This window comes from Myotis brandtii, unplaced genomic scaffold (assembly GCF_000412655.1).
Source record: "Myotis brandtii unplaced genomic scaffold, ASM41265v1 scaffold956, whole genome shotgun sequence".
Taxonomy (NCBI): Eukaryota; Metazoa; Chordata; class Mammalia; order Chiroptera; family Vespertilionidae; genus Myotis; species Myotis brandtii.
The window spans coordinates 669,813-688,061 of NW_005371949.1; the positions used below are offsets into that span (position 1 = coordinate 669,813).

General features: G+C 39.4%; 1 protein-coding gene across 1 annotated transcript in view; it reads right to left on the minus strand.

Moving 5' to 3' along the window:
* EXOC4 (exocyst complex component 4) overlaps positions 1–18,249 on the minus strand; it is a 653,645-nt gene that overhangs the window by 629,318 nt on the left and 6,078 nt on the right. The window contains exon 2 of the mRNA XM_014533234.1: positions 2,538–2,712. Within this exon, the coding sequence (XP_014388720.1) occupies positions 2,538–2,712 (175 nt within the window). The remainder of the gene's footprint in view (positions 1–2,537; positions 2,713–18,249) is intronic.

The window sequence follows — 18,249 nt, forward strand, 5'->3', positions numbered from 1 at the left end:
TCTTCAAAATGCCACTGGTAAAAAAAAGTAAAGAAAGGCAATGGAAATGTTCAAGCTTAAATTAAACTAAAGAGACATGAAAAGTAAATGCAATATCTAACCTTAGACTGGACTGTCTACTGAAGAAGAAAAAAAAAACTGAAATAAGCCAATCAGAGAAAGACAAGAACCATATGATTACAATTATATGTTGAATCTAATGAACAAAATACACTAACAAACAAAACAGAAACTAACTCATAGATACAGAGAATAGACTGACAGCTGTCAGAGGAGAGGGAGATTGGAGGGCTGGGTGAAAAAGGCAAAGGGATTAAGGAAAAAACAAAACAAAACACTAACACATAGATTTAGACAACAGTACAGTGAGTATCAAAGGGGAAGGGGGTGATACAGAAAAGAGTAAAGAGTAAAGAGGGGGGGGGAATGGTGAAAGAAGGAGACTTGACTTAGGATGGGGAATACACAATACAATATACAGATGATGTATTATAGAATTGTACATCTGAAACCTACATAATTTTATTAACCAATGTCACCCCAATAAATTCAAGTTAAAAAATGCCAAGCAAATCATTATTGGGTCAACTAACAAAACTAGAATATACACATTCTGACAACTTACAGTCAAACTGTTCAAAGAAAAAAATTTGTGTACGTACCTAACTACATATGTACATAGACAAAACAATTGATAATGTAACAAAATGTTAACAATACTTGAATCAGAATAAAAAGGTATATGGATGCCTACTGTATTATTCTTATTGTTACAACCTTTCTAAAAGTTTGAAATTATTTAAAAATTTAAAAGTAATAAAGTGACATGAAATGCACTACATAAATATCATGATTGAGTCTTATTTTTTTGTTGTTATTGTTGTTCTTACTGTTTTTAAACCATATGATAAACTCTGCTTTTTAATTGAAGTGGTTAGCTCATTTACATTTAACATAATTATTTATATGATTGGTATAAGTCTAACATCTTTGCTATTTGTTTCCTATTCATCCTACCTTTGCTTTGTTCTTTGATTGATTTATTATTTTAATCCTCATCTGAGGATATTTTTCCATTGATTTTTAAAGAGAGTTGAAGAGAGAGGGAAAGACAGAGAGAAACATCAATGTGAGAGAAACACATCAATTGGTTGTCTCCTGTATGAGCCCGACCAGGGCCCGGGCCGGAGAGGAGCCTGCAACCGAGGTACATGCCCTTGACTGGAATCGTGCCCAGGACCCTTCGGTCCGCAGGCCAACGCTCTATCCACTGAGCAAAACCATCTAGGGCTTCCTTTATTTTTTATTCTTCCTCTCCTGCTTTCTTTTGGATTACTCAAATATTTATTCACTATTCAATTTTTTCCTTTACTAACTTTTTACCTATACATCTATTTTACAATTTTAGTTTTGTTCTAGGGCCTAACTTAACACAACTTACTTTAAGCATTATACCTCAGATTAGCAAACCTCCGACAGGCAAACTAATTTATGAAAAATTAAATAACCAGCTTCTTAACAATAAAGATATTTTATTCAATACAAAAATATTCGCCAAGTACCTACTATGGGCATACAGTAATTGACAGAGTGGCAAAAAGAACTCAGAGAATATAGTTGCAATCCATATTCTTTCTACAACACCATCAATAAAGCACACAGACTTAAGCCAAAAAAATGTCTAATGAATGAATAACCAAGAATTAATCATTCAACCCACCAGGAACATGTATATAGTGTCAAAAATAACTACAATTTCCCTTCATGATTTATTTAGTCCTGTAAGACTCCTATTTGCCATGCAAGTAATTTCATTCCTACACAGTTATATTTTTCAATTCCCTACATATTCTTAATTTTTTTCCATATTAGTAGGTACTGCTCAACCAAGACATTTCTATTTAATGATGTCAAATTTGTTTCAGCTGACTCTTAATTGTATTTCAAATTTTCAGCTGGCCAAATCAAATCTGTTTTCCTGAAGCATGGAGAGAAAATATAATAAAATTTCTAAATACCATCTCTGCAGCATCATACCAAACAGTAATATCATTTCTCCAATCTTAACCAAATCAATCAAAATGATACATTTATACTTATAGATTCATTCTCATCTCAAAATAAGCTCTTGACCTGTCATTTACCCTAATATATACAAGAATTAACTGTAGGAAAATCGTCATAAACTTAAGCTATATATAAGTTTATAAAATAGTGTTTAAGAACATTTTTATACTGATTACTTTGACATATGACTAATTCCAGTGAAGTAAAGTACCTTTCAACAAAAATCCAAATACTGCACCATCCTTGATTACTAGGTAATGGCATCTTCTCATTTTAAAGTCTAGTAAAAGAAGTTTGTTAAAAGATCTCTGAAGATGATAGAAGTTCATGAGATCAACAGCATCATCTTCAGACAGAAACATTCCTGTCTCACTGCTTATGACTAAGGGAAGGTTTTAGGTTGCTGATTTGTGTGTTGTGGTCTTAACCTGTTACTCTGACGAGGCGGCAGCCTTTGTAAAAGGACTTACCTGGAGGACATCCTGGATCTTCACCCACACATCTGCCATGTCGTACAGTTTGACATCTTCCTGCTGAGGCAGTGGGGCCACGACGGTGTCCTGCAGGTATCCCAGGACCACAGAGTGTGCAGTGGCTACAGCATTAAACTTGTCAAACAGCAACTCCAGCAGCTCCAGAAGTAACCTAGCCAAGAAATCAAACAAGTAAATAACATTAAAACATATATACCAAAGAGGGTTACACTGGCCTGCAAGAAAACCGACAAACTAGTGACAATGTAAACAGCACATTTCAGCAGGTTTGATTTCAAACAGCTGTATGATCTAAGAAACTTGAAAACATATCTAAGCCTGTTTTCTCTACTATAAAAAAGAAATAATGTAAAAATTTAAAAACCAACTGTCAGGTCCCTAAACCAGCAGTAGCAGCTCCATAAACATTTGTTTCATTTTGAACATATTTTAGTGATTACAACAGTACTGCTCTGTATTCTTATAAGCAGTTTCTCCAAGGAATTCAGGTACTTTTTCAGCCAGTTCAGATGTCACACGGAATATGCTATTCCCTAGCAATAAATTGGGCGCTTTGGTAAGGATACTAATCCTTTCAGACGTGGAAAGCTGTGCTTACTACCATTCAAATGCATGGTGTAAGTTGCCTGAAAAAAAATACACACCTGCCAAGCAATCTGACTTTCACCACAGGGAGCAGCTTATTCATCCGCATTATCTCATTTTTCATGGTGAGAAATGCTGGACACATATTATTAAATCAATTTTATATACTCAAGGACACAAAATGGGGTTGCAAGGCAGCTGGGACTAGAACAAACATTGATTTCCACGTCAGTGCATCTGCCACCTACCTCTGACTCTAGTTCTAGAACGCAGATGTCTGTTCAGGGACAGGGCGGAGCTTTGTGCATGTAAGCAAAGGGATTCCTCTACCACTAAGACTCACAGCTTCACTGACCACATGGGCTGGGAATTTTTCCTCCTCTCAACTTGTATATCATTGTATCCCACTTCTAAGGAACTTAACCAAGTGTGGCTCCCATATATGACCCAAACAATGCGGTTCCCATTCATTTATACACAGACACTCTACCTCCCTGCTCCACTGTTAGTCTTCCAGTGTGGGCACTGCTTTATACATCTCTGTATACTTAGCAGGGATCAGCAAATTGTGCTGAATGAATTCAATGTGTATACCATGAAAATCTGGAATATACTTATTGCATATTGTGTGGCTCTCAGTTCATAGTTCCTAAATAGATTTATAAACCAACCTGGAAAGGAGAAAAGGAAAGCAAAAGAGCTTGTCAGCAGGGTCAATTAATAAGATCCCATTACCATAAATAAGAGGTTATGGCTACAATCTCATCAAAACATACAGCATATTATCTATTCCTCTGGCTTCTTTACTGCCCAATTATTATAATTAATGTGCCAATGTGATGGCCAATAACTGTCTTATGATAAAACCCTAACATGCATTTGACATTTTAATTTAGATGAGACAGAATCAATAAAAATTTATGTACTACTCCCAATCTAGAATATACATAATACAGAATTTATACACTGTATTTGTAAATAAGGGCCATCCTATCTTTTGAATGGTGATTTTTAAAATCTTTTAAAGGTCAATTCACATTTACACACACATATATCTAAAACAATTATTCTTTCTCATCTGTGCTATCAACAGAGAAAGGGACAAAGTACAGAAGATTGTCTAACTTAGCCAAAATAGTTCATTAAGTGTAAGACATAATCTGTATAAAACTGGTATCTGGCATGACACAGAATAAGTACTTGATTAAGGGATGGTCCACTTTTCAAATAAAGATTTATGCCGACTATGTAAGCCTGTGGTTCCCAAATATCAATCCACAGACCATAATGTATTTTTCAGTACGTATAACAAAATAAGGAAAATAGGACCATATATTGACTTTTCACAAAGGTAAATATATTTAATTTGATATTTTTTATACTCTCCTGACAGGAAAATCTGGTCCTTTCTCTCAAATGTCCCTACTTGACAAAATTAAAACTTAATGACCTTATGTTAACCTCCAACATTTTTGGAAATCATACTGATCCATGACATTCAGACACCAGCGGCACTGGCATCCACCTTCCCAATGGCATGAAGGCCTAGGCATAAGCCTGCAGAGCAGCAATGAAGCAGAAGCACTGAAGAGAAGGGCCTCTCTGAAAGGAAGGCGCTGCTGCCTGGCTCTGTCCAGGGCCACAAGCTCGTGGCTGCACACCATGGCTGCCACTCAAGCACAAGGCCAACTCAGCCACCAGGGGCAGTGCTCTGTGTGGAAGAGACCTAGCAGGGAAGTGAGGTGAAAAGTGAGATCCATAGTGTCTATGAACATCACAGAAGCAGCAATCCCTTGATAGAATGCTGACAAGTGCCAGCTCTGTCACTCCTGAGGGATCAAGGCCAAGACAGACCATCACAGCACGGGAACACTGCATGGGGAAGAGTAAGGGGGAAGAGACAGGTGAAGGGGTGAGCTGCCACCTGTACATCTGCCTCCTCAGAAACATCCAGCCACTTCAAAGAGAGGGACGCTCTCCTCTGCCTTATTATCACACAATCAAGGCAACAGTAATAAAACCTGTGGCTCCAACAACAAAATTAGAAACGTTTGTGCTACAAACAATACCCTCGAGAAAGTAAAAGACAACCCACAGAATGGGAGAAAATATTTGCAAAGCACGTATCTGATAAAGGATTTGTATTTAGAATATCTAAGGAATTCTTACAACTTTTAATAAAAAGACAAATAATCAAACTTAAAAATGGACAGCGCATTTGTATCTATCTTCTCAAAAAAAATATATGATCAATGAACAAACAAAAAGATGTTCAACATCATTAGCCATCCTATCTAATAAGAGTGCTATGCAAATTAACCGTCATTCCAACACAAATATGGCAGCGCCCATAGCCACAAGATGGTGGCGCCCAGTCCTCTCAGCCCCGCTGGAGTCCTCCAGTCCCAGGGGGCAGCTGCTGAGAGCAGGGCCTACTTGGCCGTCGCCCGCGGCAACCCAGGAGCGGCCAAGTGGGCCCGCAGACAGCAGAGAACCATGGGAAGCGGGCCTAAGCTGTCAGTAGGACATCCCCTGAGGGCTCCCGGATTGGAGAGGTTGCAGGTCGGGCTGAGGGACCCCTCCTCAACCCCCCGTGCAAAAATTTCATGCACCAGGCCTCTAGTCCTATATAATAAAGAGCTAATATGCTAATTAGACCGGACAGCAGAATGACCAGTGGGTGGGGCCACGGGGCTGCAAGGCAGCCTAGGCCAGGGCTGTGAAGGCCTACTCTTGCAAATTTCGTGCATCGGGCCTCTAGTTTGGCTATAAAAGGAAATGAAGTATAGACACATGCTACAACATGGATGAACCTTAAAATATGCTGTGAAAAAACTCACAGAAAACTACATATTGTATAATTATATTTATGTAAAGTATCCAGAATGGGCAAATTTATAGAGACAGAAAATACATGAGTGGTTACTTAGGTGGGTGAGAACTGACTGCCAAACCATATGGGATTTGTTTTGGGTGGGGAGACAAAAGTGTTCCAGAACTAGACAGTGGTGATAGTTGCACAATCCTGTGAATAACCTGAAAACCACCGAATTGCATACTTTCAGTGAATTGTATAGCAGGTGAATTATACCTCAATATATCTCATTTTTAAAAACCATCAGTGAGGACAGTGAGGGTCCTACACCCTCCCCCGCTGCAGTGAAAGGAAAATACATGGAACAGTGGAGAACAGAATCCATCCGATGCCTCAAAAAGTGAAGCACAGTGAAAGCTGACCCCTTCAGATTCCCACTACCTTGGGATACTGGGCAGTCCTCCTTAAGTTCGCTTGGTTTTTGTTTGTTTTTCCTCCTAATGTAAGTAATCTGTAAGAAACAAAAGATTCACATTCTTTCCCAGGATTGATCACTCCTAACCCTTTAATTATGAAACAAAACCTCTCAACTTCTCCAAGGGTTCCATCTGTAAAACCCAAGTATTAATTAATACCTGTTCCAGGAGCCTCACAGAACTGCTAGAAGGATCAAAGCAGAAAATGAATAGAACTAGTCAAGGTGAGAGGCTACAATATTACAGAGAGGGAGCCAGCATCCCTCTGCCTGGGTTTCTGGCTTAAGCAACTCGGGAAGACGAGAGAGAGAGAGAGAGAGAGAGAGAAAATATGAGAATGAATTAGGATAGAAATTTGGAAGGAGTGATGTTGGGCTTAAATCTGGATATGTTACATTTAATATGTTATGTAATTAGGTACTTGGATAGGCAAGTCCAGAGCTCAGGAGAGAGACTAATATTGGAAATTTAAAAAGCGAGAAATATTTGAAAGAATGAGATCACACAGGGACAAGGTGCAGAGTAAGAAAAAAGAAAAGCAAGGTCCAGAGCCAGCAGTCCTGAAACAGCAGCACTGGGAAGGCGGTTATGAAGTAGCTGGGGAGGAGGAAGCCAGGAAAGAAAATGTTAGAGGACAAAGGAGAAGAGAGTGCCACAGCAGAGTCAAAGGCTACCGAAGGCAGGTAAGGTAAAGAGAGATGGTGACAACCCACCATTCCCAGCGACCTCGGCAAAGGGGTTTCAGAGCAGCACTGGGAGCTCAACTCAGCAGAGGGCAAGTGAATGGCCGACAATAAAAAGAAACCAAACTCAAGCACACACTTCGCAGCCAGCATATGCTCCTTAAAGAAGAAAGAGAGAAAGTAAGAAGACTCCCCCGATGCATCAAAGAGCGAGAGAGATTAGGACTCATTCACACAAACTGAACATGAATCTGCACTAGTCTGGCCCTATGTAAAGCTACTGGAAATGCACAGAAATATGTTGTTAATATCCATATACATTCGAATGCCCATACAAAGCCAGACTGAGAAAACATGGGTTTACTTTTCGCTGCAAACACTCAGGACGAACTAAAAACACAGAACCCTATGAAAATCATTCCCTGCACCACTACCACCACAAAATATTAAGCAAATAAAAGAAGAAATAAAACATTACAGTGCAGTTAGCTCAGTTGCTTAAGTCCTGTTAGGTTCAAGGTTTTCACCACTGATCTAAAAGACAATAGAGCAAGCAGAATCATTAAATTACTGGATAAATCCTTAAAGTGAACTGAATAAGAGAAAACCTCCTATGGGAATAAGCCTAAGAACCTTAGATATTAGAATTTCAACTAATTGTGATTTCTATCTTTTGTTGAAAATAACACATTCACACACACACACAGGTTATTTGCAGAGTCAGAAAACAGTATGCTATAATATGAATACAACATCACAGGAGGTGAAAGGAAATATTAATCCTGGGGCCGCCAAGTGGAATGAATACCAGTATGGAGGACTGTCAGACACCGAGACTTGCCAACAGGACTCTGAGGACGAGTCGGGGATTTTTCCAGCTCTCAGGTTCCTCAAACACAAATTCCCTAATCACAAGTTAATTGCATTAAATGCAAAATGATATGCAAGTATAATAAAACAACAAACTCAAAATAATAGTAAACTGTTATGCATGTACCTTTAATAGTTACCATCTACAGAAAATTTATAAAGGCAGATACAGGAGACAATCCAGATGTTTCTGGCCCACCTGCACCTCTGCCATCCCTCGGCATGGTTAGTGAAGTCCTGCTTATGTTTTAAGATACACCAGTATCGTTCCAATGAAACTGCCTCTTCAATTGAATTCAGTGGAGTTGGGGTCCTGTCACCTATAACTTAAGAAGGCCTAATTCACAGAATAAGAGCCAGTGCCTCTATTCCTCTGTGATTCTATAACCACTCCAAAAAAAAACCAGGTGATCACAGTGGACTGCAAAAAGTGACAAAACAGTAACATCATAGCCTCCTGGACCAGAAAGTGAGGACAGAGTCCCTGTTTTATGCTTCCTTTATGCTAACACATGGCCCAGTGCCCAGAATGGGGAAAGCATTCAGTCAAAGTTTGTGGATGCCCAAATCAAGAGTAAAAGAATGAGCTACCCTAGCTGGTTAGTCTCAGTGGATGGAGCATCGGCCTGGGAACTGAAGGGTCCAGGTTCGATTCCAATCAAGGGCATGGACCTTGGTTGCAGGCTCACTCCTTGGCCTTGGTCAGGGTGCATTCAGGAGGTAACCAATGGAAGTGTCTCTCTCACATCAATAATTCTGTGTGTCTCTCCCGCTCCCTTCCACTGTCTCTAAAAATCAACAGAAAAGTATCCTCGGGTAAGGACTAACAGAAAAGAAAAAGAGTAAAAGAATGAGCAATGTAGGGCAGCAGTACTAGAAGAACTCTGCCTGGGGCTGGCAGCTAAAGCTGTCTGAACAGAAGAGATCCATGAAACAGTAAGGCTGGGTTAAGGAGGATCCCCGGGAGGAGGCTCGGGAAGGTGGACGCGGAGGCCGAGGAGGAGGGAGAGGAGGAGGAGGAGGGAGAGAAGGAGGAGGAAGATGGTGATGACCAAGACTGGAATGAGGACAACTACAAAGACACCACTTCAACGTCCACAACAGCCTCACTGATCACACACGCCAGGCAGAGTGTGCAGTGCTTGATGTGGATTAGCTCATCTAATCCTTGGGACAACCCTGTGAGGATGATACAGGTAAGTCCTCACTTAACTTCATTGATAGGTTCTGAAATTTTAAGCAAAATGACATGTAATGAAACCAGTTATACCACAGGCCACTGATATAATCCAGAGTTAATTCCTATGGCATCTCATTAACACTGTAACAAAAGCAATTTAAACGAAACAAAGTTGTTCCAGGACCTGCTGTCCCACTTGTAGCCTCATTTTACAGACAAGAAAACCAAAGCTCAGAGGTAAGAAGAGAACAAAGGACTCACTTTTGGAGAATGTTCCTTTTTAGGAGTGTTAGGGAAAAAGGAAGCAATTGACAAGAGGCCATAGAGATATAAGTACTCTAGGATGCCAGGAAAAACAGGCCTAGAAAGACAGCGGTCTATACTGCCTTTACTTCCTCACTGCAAACCAGTGTTCAGCCCTTCAGTATTCTACTAAGAAAGTCTTGCTAAATTTCAGATAATCATTTTACTCAATCTGACAGGCTCCCTTCAGTCCTTACTCAAATGGGTGTAGCGCTTGCTTCTATTGACCTCTCACTCCCACAGACACTGCCTTCCCCACGCTCCACAGAACTGCACTCTCTGCTTCCCTCCCAGCTCTCAGGAATGCTCCCTTAAATGCTGTGAACTCTTCTTATCCTCATGCTCTGAGTGAGCTCACTGACCACTCCGTCCTCAGTTATCCCCCTGCTAAAACTCCCAAACATCTTCGGGCCAGATCGCTCCCCTGCGCTGTCGACTTCAAACAGCAGGTCTTCAATGGAACTCGTCACATTCTTCCTCAAACCTACTTCTCCATGTTCCCTAATGAATGGCATCACTTGTCCCAGCAAATCATCCCCCCTCCTCCCTCCAATCCAATCAACCACCAAATTCTTTTACTTCTACCTCTTCACTCCCAGTTCTTCTACTAACTTCCTACCCACAGCTAATCCTTTGTGTCTCACCTTCAAGTGACACCAGGAAAAAAGGCAAAGGGGTAAGAAGAAGAAGTTTTTAAGGAACAGTCACAACTGCACAAGAAAAGAAATGCTTATGATATAAAGCTCTATCATCAAGCTGTGAAAAATGTTTAATTTTTAAGGTGAGATACGACTATCTGGTTCTAAATTTAACACCCAGGAAACCTTGAATTAGTTATTTGGCTGGAAAACCCATGTTTGCAGCCAAGAGACTGCCTTACTTGGTCACGAAACAAAGACACACACACGAGAGAAAATCAGTTCTGTTCTGCTACTTCTCTGCTGAGGCCCTAGTATGAGGGGTCTACATTTCCACACTGACAGACCAAGGCAATAACCACAATATCTATTTCCCTGCTACTATTATACTCAGAACGATGGGAAAATACTGAAATCAGATCTTAGCTTTTATACAAGAAATTAAAAGAAACTGATCATCTGCCCAACCAGCATGGCTCAGTGGTTGAGCATCAACCTATGAAACAGGAGGTCATAGTTTGATTCCTGGTCAGGGCACATGCCCGGGTTCTGGGCTCGATCCCCAGTAGGGGGCATGCAGGAGGCAGTCAACCAATGATTCTCTCTCATCATTGACGTTTCTATCTGTCTCTCCCTCTCTCTACCTCTCTGAAATCAATAAAAATGTATTTTTTTAAAAATAGAAGAAACTGATGATCAATTATTTCATACCCAAATGGTCTTAGTGTTACATGCCTATATCTCACATACACATTTTCCTAATAAGCATGGCTAAGCTAATATTTTTCATTTCAAACAAGACATCTTTAAGGTTATCTAATACCTACTATTAAGGGGTAGAAATAAGTTCTCCCACTTATTAATAACAATCTTCATGTACAAAGAAGTTACTATTTGAGAAGTGCTGACTAACTCTCCATCTGCACTATGAAAAGAACAGGATAAAACTATTAGCAGCATAGACTGAAACACAGTAAAAAATAAAAGGAAGACTAAACTGGGTCCTGGCACCAGTCATTTCCTTCCTGTGTCCCTTCCCTGCTGGCCAAGTCAGCCTCTCCTGCTCAGTTTCTGAATTCTGGAGGGATGACTGCAAAAGAATTTCTCATTCTAACATGTAGCAAATTAATGACTACAGTTACACAATAAACCCAGGCCCCCTTGCTTTTCACTAAAGTTTTAGTATCATTCTTTCATCAGCCTTTCGATAATCCCTTCAATAAAAGGTATTGGGAAAACTGGACAACCACATGCAAAAGACTGAATCTGGACCGTTATTCTTACACCATACACAAAATCAACTCAAAATGAATTAAAGACTTCAATATAAGAGCTGAAACCATAAAATCTTAGAAGAAAACATAGGGGTAATCTACTTGATATCAGTTTTGGCAACAATATTTTGGATTTGACAACAAAAGCAAAAGTAACAAAAGAAAAAACAAATGAGTGGGGCTATATCAAATTAAAAAGCTTTTGCAGAGCAAAAGAAACGCATCAATGAAATGAAAAGCAACCTATGGAATGTGAGAACAAAATTGCAAGTCATATATCTGATAAGGGGTTAATAATCCAATATGTAAAAAACTAACACAAATCAAAAACAAAAGCATCACAATCCAATTTTTAAGTAAACAGAGGAACTTAAATACACATTTTTCCAAAGAAGACATGCAAATGGCCAAAAGGTACATGAGAAGATGTCCAACATGACTAATCATCAGAGAAATACAAATTAAAACCACAATGAGATATCACCTCACACATTAGAATGGCTATCATCAAAGGCAAGAAATAGGTGCTGGCAAGGATACCTTGTGCACTGTTAGGTAGAAATGTAAACTGGTGCAACCAATATGAAAAATAGTATGGAGCTTCCTCAAAAAAGAAAAAAATAGAACTATTAAATAATCCAGTAATCCCACTTCTGGTGTACATCCAAAGGCAATAAAAACAGGATCTCAAAAGAGTTATCTGCCCTCCCATGTTCACTGTAGCATCGCTTACAATAGCCAAAATAAGAAAACAACCTAAGTGTCTATCAACAGAGGAATGGGTAAAGAACATGTGGCATATCTATACATATAAAAGCCTAATATGCAAAGTGTCCTCTCGGGAGTTCGACCAACCAGGAGTTCGATCACTCGTTATGACACGTGCTGACCACCAGGAGGCAGCAAAGAATGAAGGAAGGCCCCAGCCGGCAGCCAGTAGCAACTAGGGACCTACCCGTGCACGAATTTCGTGCACTGGGCCTCTAGTACTGTATATAACGTAATATGATTCAGCCATGAGAAAGAACAATGTGTTACTGTTTACGACCACGAGGGCATTATGCTTAAGTGAAATAGGTCATAGAAAGACAAACACTATATGATATCCCTTAAATGCGGAATCTAAAAAAAAAAAAAAGAAGAATCGCGGTTGCCAGGGACTAGTGGAGTGGAGGAAATGGGGAGGTGGTGGACAGAGAGTACCAACTTCCAACTCTATGATGAATAAGTTCTGGAGATCTAATGAACAGCATAGTGGTTATAGTTAATAATTCTGTATTATATACTTAAAGTTGCTAAGAGATCTTAAATATTCTTGCCACAAAAAAGAAATGGTAATCATGTGATGTAATGCAGGTGTTAGCTAATCCTATGGTGGTAATCATTTTGCAATATGTAAGTGTATCAAGTTAACACACTGTACACCTTAAACTTACACAATGTTATATGTCCTTTATATATCAATAAAGCAGGGTGGAGGGGGGGGGGGGGCTTTCCTCCATTCCAAAAATAGTATTTCTTCATATGCAACATTAGAAAAATTATCCATAAATCCACTTCTTAGAGATAACAAAAGTTAAGAATTTAGGGGAATATTCTTATTACTTAGTTGTATATTAGTTTTAGTACAAGAATGTACAAGGTTTGTTTGATTCTCAAGTGAACTAATTATGATCCATTTACTCTGTGGCTGCTGAACAGACTTTTTAACGCATCCAGCTACTCCAGCTATCTTGGAGAGTCCTGCCATTGATTGCTATTGGGGGGTGTGGGTGGGAGAATGAATATATCAGTGCAGATTGTACCCTTGTCCAGAGGAAAAACTAAATCAAGCCCAGGAAATGAGTCAGGAATGTCATTTTTACATGAGCCAGGAAGCAAACTTACACGGTGGAAAGAAACAACTTCTACTCTTAATTCCACTGCCACCAAGCTTTGTGAGCTGTCAAATTATTTCAGCTTTCACATTTCCCTGGGTAAATCTGGGATTAATAATAATGCCCCCACCTGTGATGAGGCCAGGAGTGAGGCTCACTCAGGTGAGACACCAGATGGCAGACTGCTTTGAAAAGCATAAAAGCTACAAAACTGCAAACTCTGTGATGTCTGTGGTTATAAAGAGTGTTTGCAAACTTGGGCATACATAAAAATAATCTCAAGCGTAATTCCTGTGGGCTCTGCACCCACAAATTCCAATTCAATCATCCCTTCCCCCACAGGGTTGCATTTCTAACTCTCAAGTGACTTTGGTGGGGCTGATCCTTAAACCCCCCAACACACACACACACACACACACACACACACACACACACTGTAAGCAGTGCTGAGATTTAAAAAATAGTCAACATAGAGTCCTCTTACTAAAAATTATCTTATTTGCATCTTTTACTCATTTATTTACTCATTAAATTTCTTGGGCATTTAATATGTGCCCATTCCTAAATCAGGCTGCAAATTTCATTTGACACAACTATTTGTTTGTGTGTGTCCACAATGAAAATGATACAGTGTCAGTTTGATCTCAGACTACCTTTTGTATTATGACACCAACAAGTACACAAAATGACAAGACCTAAGGCAGCTCCCACTATCTGCCAAATACAGAAGTGGGCTTTGATGCAGCATGAAGGCTGATGCGTAAATAATGTTATCAATAATAACCCATGAAATTGACTTTATCTATTGTTCCCTTAACCGGTTCAATCTCTAATTTGAACCTGCTGTAGTATGTAAAACAAGAGAAATGAAAAGCAGGTTTCTTTTTTTTACTCTGACAAATAAAAAACAAAGATTTAAGAAATGTAATATTGAGTGCTGGCCAGGTTGCTCAGTTGGTTGGAGCATTGTCCCATGCACCCAAAGGTTTTAGGGTTGATTCCCAATCAGGGCACATACCTAGGTTGTGGGTTCAATCCCCAGATTGATGTTTCTCTCACACATCAATGTTTCTCTTTCTCTCTCTCCCTTCCCCATCAATGTCTGTCTGTCTCTCTCTTTCTCTCTCTCTCTCCCTCCCTCCCTCCCTTCTCCACCCTTCCTCTCTTTTGATCCCTGTCAGGGTGTGTGCCAGGCAACGGATTAATGTTTCTCTCTCTCTCCCCCCTTCCTCTCTCTAAAAAAAAAAAAAAAATCAATAAACATAACCTCAGGTGAGATTTTTTTTAAAAAAAGGAAGAAATGTAGCAGAACCACAATCTTCCAGTGACTCGCTAAAATGCCTAACACAAAGGGAAAGAGGAGAGGCGCCCACTGTGTTCTGTAGGCCTTTTAGAAAACATGGAGTTGTTCCTTTGGCCACATACATGCAAATCTACAAGAAAGGGGACATTGTGGACATCAAGGGAACGGGCTCTGTTCGAAAAGGAATGCCCTACAATGTTACCACGGCAACACTGAGAGTCTACAGTGTCACCCAGCATGTGGTAGGCATTGTTATGAACAAACAAGTTAAGGGCAAGCTTCTTGCCAAGAGAGTTAGTGTACAGATGGAGCATATAAAGCACTCTAAGAGCTGAGATATGATCAGAAATGGCCCAAGAGAAATTACCTGGGTTCCATTGAAGCATCTGCCTGCTCCCCACAGGGAAGCACACTTTGTGAGAACCAATGGAGAGGAGCCTGAGCTGCTGGGACCCTTCCCTATGCATCAATGGCATGATAAGTGTTTAAGAAAAGACCTCTGTACTGATCAAAATGTTTCTCTTAACTGAGTATAAGTGTGGAATCCCTTCCCCCCAAAAATAATTAAAGGAAACGTTGTATCCTAAATAAATAAATAAAATGTAATATCAAGACCTCTGGCCCATTTAGCAAGTCCCCTTCTCTAGAGACTATAACCAAAGGGCAATATACAGTCAGGACAGCTGTCCAACTTCACATTTACAAAAGAGCTATAGACATTACTGCCTTGACTAACTCACCTGACATATGAGGCCATCATCCATTAATTTATGTAGACCTATTAGAGAGTACATAGATTTGGGATCAGTACTACCTTCCATGATAATAAATTGTATATTTTAGTTAACAACTGGTGCAGTAACTCCCATATGTAAAGAATTAATTCCTCCCCTTTGTTCTAAAAATATTTCAGTAAAACTGCAGGGGGTATATTCTAGTTGAGGAATAGTGAAATTTCTTCTATATATCTCAGGTTCATCCTATTCATATCCTTCAGTATTTAATAGTTGTGTGCATTTAAAGCATGTTCTCACTGATACATGTAATCAAAACTAGAGATTTAATCAAATGAAATCATAATCACTGAAGTCAAATTTACTTGCTTCTTGCTTGCTTTGATTCAAATTAATTACTCATCGAAATCACATCGAGGCCCTTCCTGGTTCCAAGTATGTCCAGGTGCAACATGCAGTGCTTGGGAATGGCTACCAGAAGTCCCATTGTTTGACCTTGCTTCAAAGCTTCTCTTAAATGACTTTTCTGTAAAATAAAATGACCAAATCCACAAAATCCTACATCTCAGATACTTAGGAGAAGAGTAACTAATAGAGACAGAGAAGATGAAAGAAAATGCTTCATATTTGAAAAAGAAACAAATGCCCAACTCTAGCCACAGGTCTAAAGAAATCATGAAAAATATCTCACTTATTTCTCTTTTCATAAGCACTCTACTTCTACTACAAAACTAACATTGGTGCCTGTGTCTTTAGACTGTCTCATAGATGAAAGCACTTTGTAAGACTCCCCCTTGTAAGTATAACCTTATTCTGAGTTCTGGATTCTGAACTTGTAAAATATTTTTTTTCAATTTTTAGAGCAAAAATGTCTTTCCAGAAATCTACAGTCTTCTTAAACTGAGAAATCAGAAAAAGGGGTGGGGGGGGGGGGGCCGGGAAATGAGGCAAAGAACAACCCTGAAGGAAAAAAAAAAAGATGACTATAAAGTAGATGATTCAGTATTAGAATTATTCAGCACTCATTTAGCTAACACTGAGAACCAATTACATGACAAACATACAGGAGGCAGAAATAAAAGGTGTAGCACACAGTCCATTACAATGCAATGTCCTAAATGCTATATCTGTTTAAAAGTAGTGTAGCCATTCCTTAGTATTCCAGATGTATCAAAAATATTAAGAATGCGAAAAACTACAGGACACTGAAAAAAGAGACAGAGAAAGATATAAACAGATGAAAGAACATACCGTGTTCATGGATTGGTAGAATCAACATCATCAAAATGTCCATACTACCCAAAGCAATCTATAGATTCAATGCAATCCCCATTAAAATACCCAATGGCATAATTCAGACCTACAACGAACTTTCAAAAATTCATCTGCAATAAAAAAAAGACCCCGAATAGCTACAGCAATCCTGAAAAAGAAGAACAAAGTAGGTGGGAATCTCAATACCAGATATCAAGCTGTACTACAAAGCCACTGTTCTCAAAACAGCCTGGTACTGGCACAAGAACAGACATATAGATCAATGAAATAGAATAGAGAACCCAGAAATCAACCCAAACCAATATGCCCAATTAATATTCGACAAAGGGGGCATGAACATACAATGGAGTCAAGATAGTCTCTTCAATAAATGGTATTGGTAAAATTGGACAGATACATGCAAAAAGATGAAACTAGACCACCAACTCATACCATACACAAAAATAAACTCAAAATGGATAAAGGACTTAAACGTAAGACGGGAAACCATAAAAATACTAGAGGAATCCACAGGCAGCAAAATCTCAGACATATGCTAAAGGAATTTCTTCAGATACTGTTCCTAGGGCAACGGAAACTAAAGAGAACATAAACAAATGGGACTACATCAAAATAAAAAGCTTTTGCATAGCAAAGGAAACCATCAACAAAACAACAAGAAAGCCCACTGCATGGGAGAACATATTTGCCAATGTTATCACCAATAAGGGTTTAATCTCCAACATTTACAGGGAACTCATACAACTTAACAAAAGGAAGATAAACAACCCAATCAAAAAATGGGCAACGGACCTAAATAGATATTTTTCAAACGAAGACAAAAGGAAGGCCAAGAGACATATAAAAACATGCTCAAAGTCACTAATTATCCGAGAGATGCAAATCAAAACAACAATGAGGTACCATCTCACACCTGTCAGAACTGCTATCATCAAAAATCAACAAAGGACAAGTGTTGGCGAGGATGTGGAGAAAAAGGAACCCTCGTGCACAGCTGGTGGGAATGCAGACTCGTGCAGCCACTATGGAAGACAGTATGGAGTTTCCTCAAAAAGTTAAAAATGGAACTCCCATTTGACCCAGTGATCCCACTTCTAGGAATATATCCCAAAAAGCTAGAAACACCAATCAAAAAGGATATATGCACCCCTATGTTCATAGCAGCACAATTCACCATAGCTAAGATTTTGGAAACAGCCTAAGTGCCCATCATCAGGTGAGTGGATTAAAAAACTGAGGTACGCCAAAACCGGTTTGGCTCAGTGGATAGAGCGTCGGCCTGCAGACTGGAGGGTCCTGGGTTCGATTCCGGTCAAGGGCATGTACCTGGGTTGCAGGCACATCCCCAGTGGGAGATGTACAGGAGGCGGCTGATCGATGTTTCTCTCTCATCGATGTTTCTAACTCTCTATCTCTCTCCCTTCCTCTCTGTAAAAAATCAATAAAATATATTAAAAAAGAAAAAACTGAGGTACAACTACAAAATAGAATACTAAGCAGCAGTAAAAAAGAAGAAATTCTCACCATTTGCAACAGCATGGATGGAACTGGAGAGCATTATGCTAAGTGAAATAAGCCAGCAGAGAACAATAAATATCACATGATCTCACTCATTTATAGAATATAATGAACAACATAAACTGATGAACAAAAACAGATCCAGAGACAGAGAAGC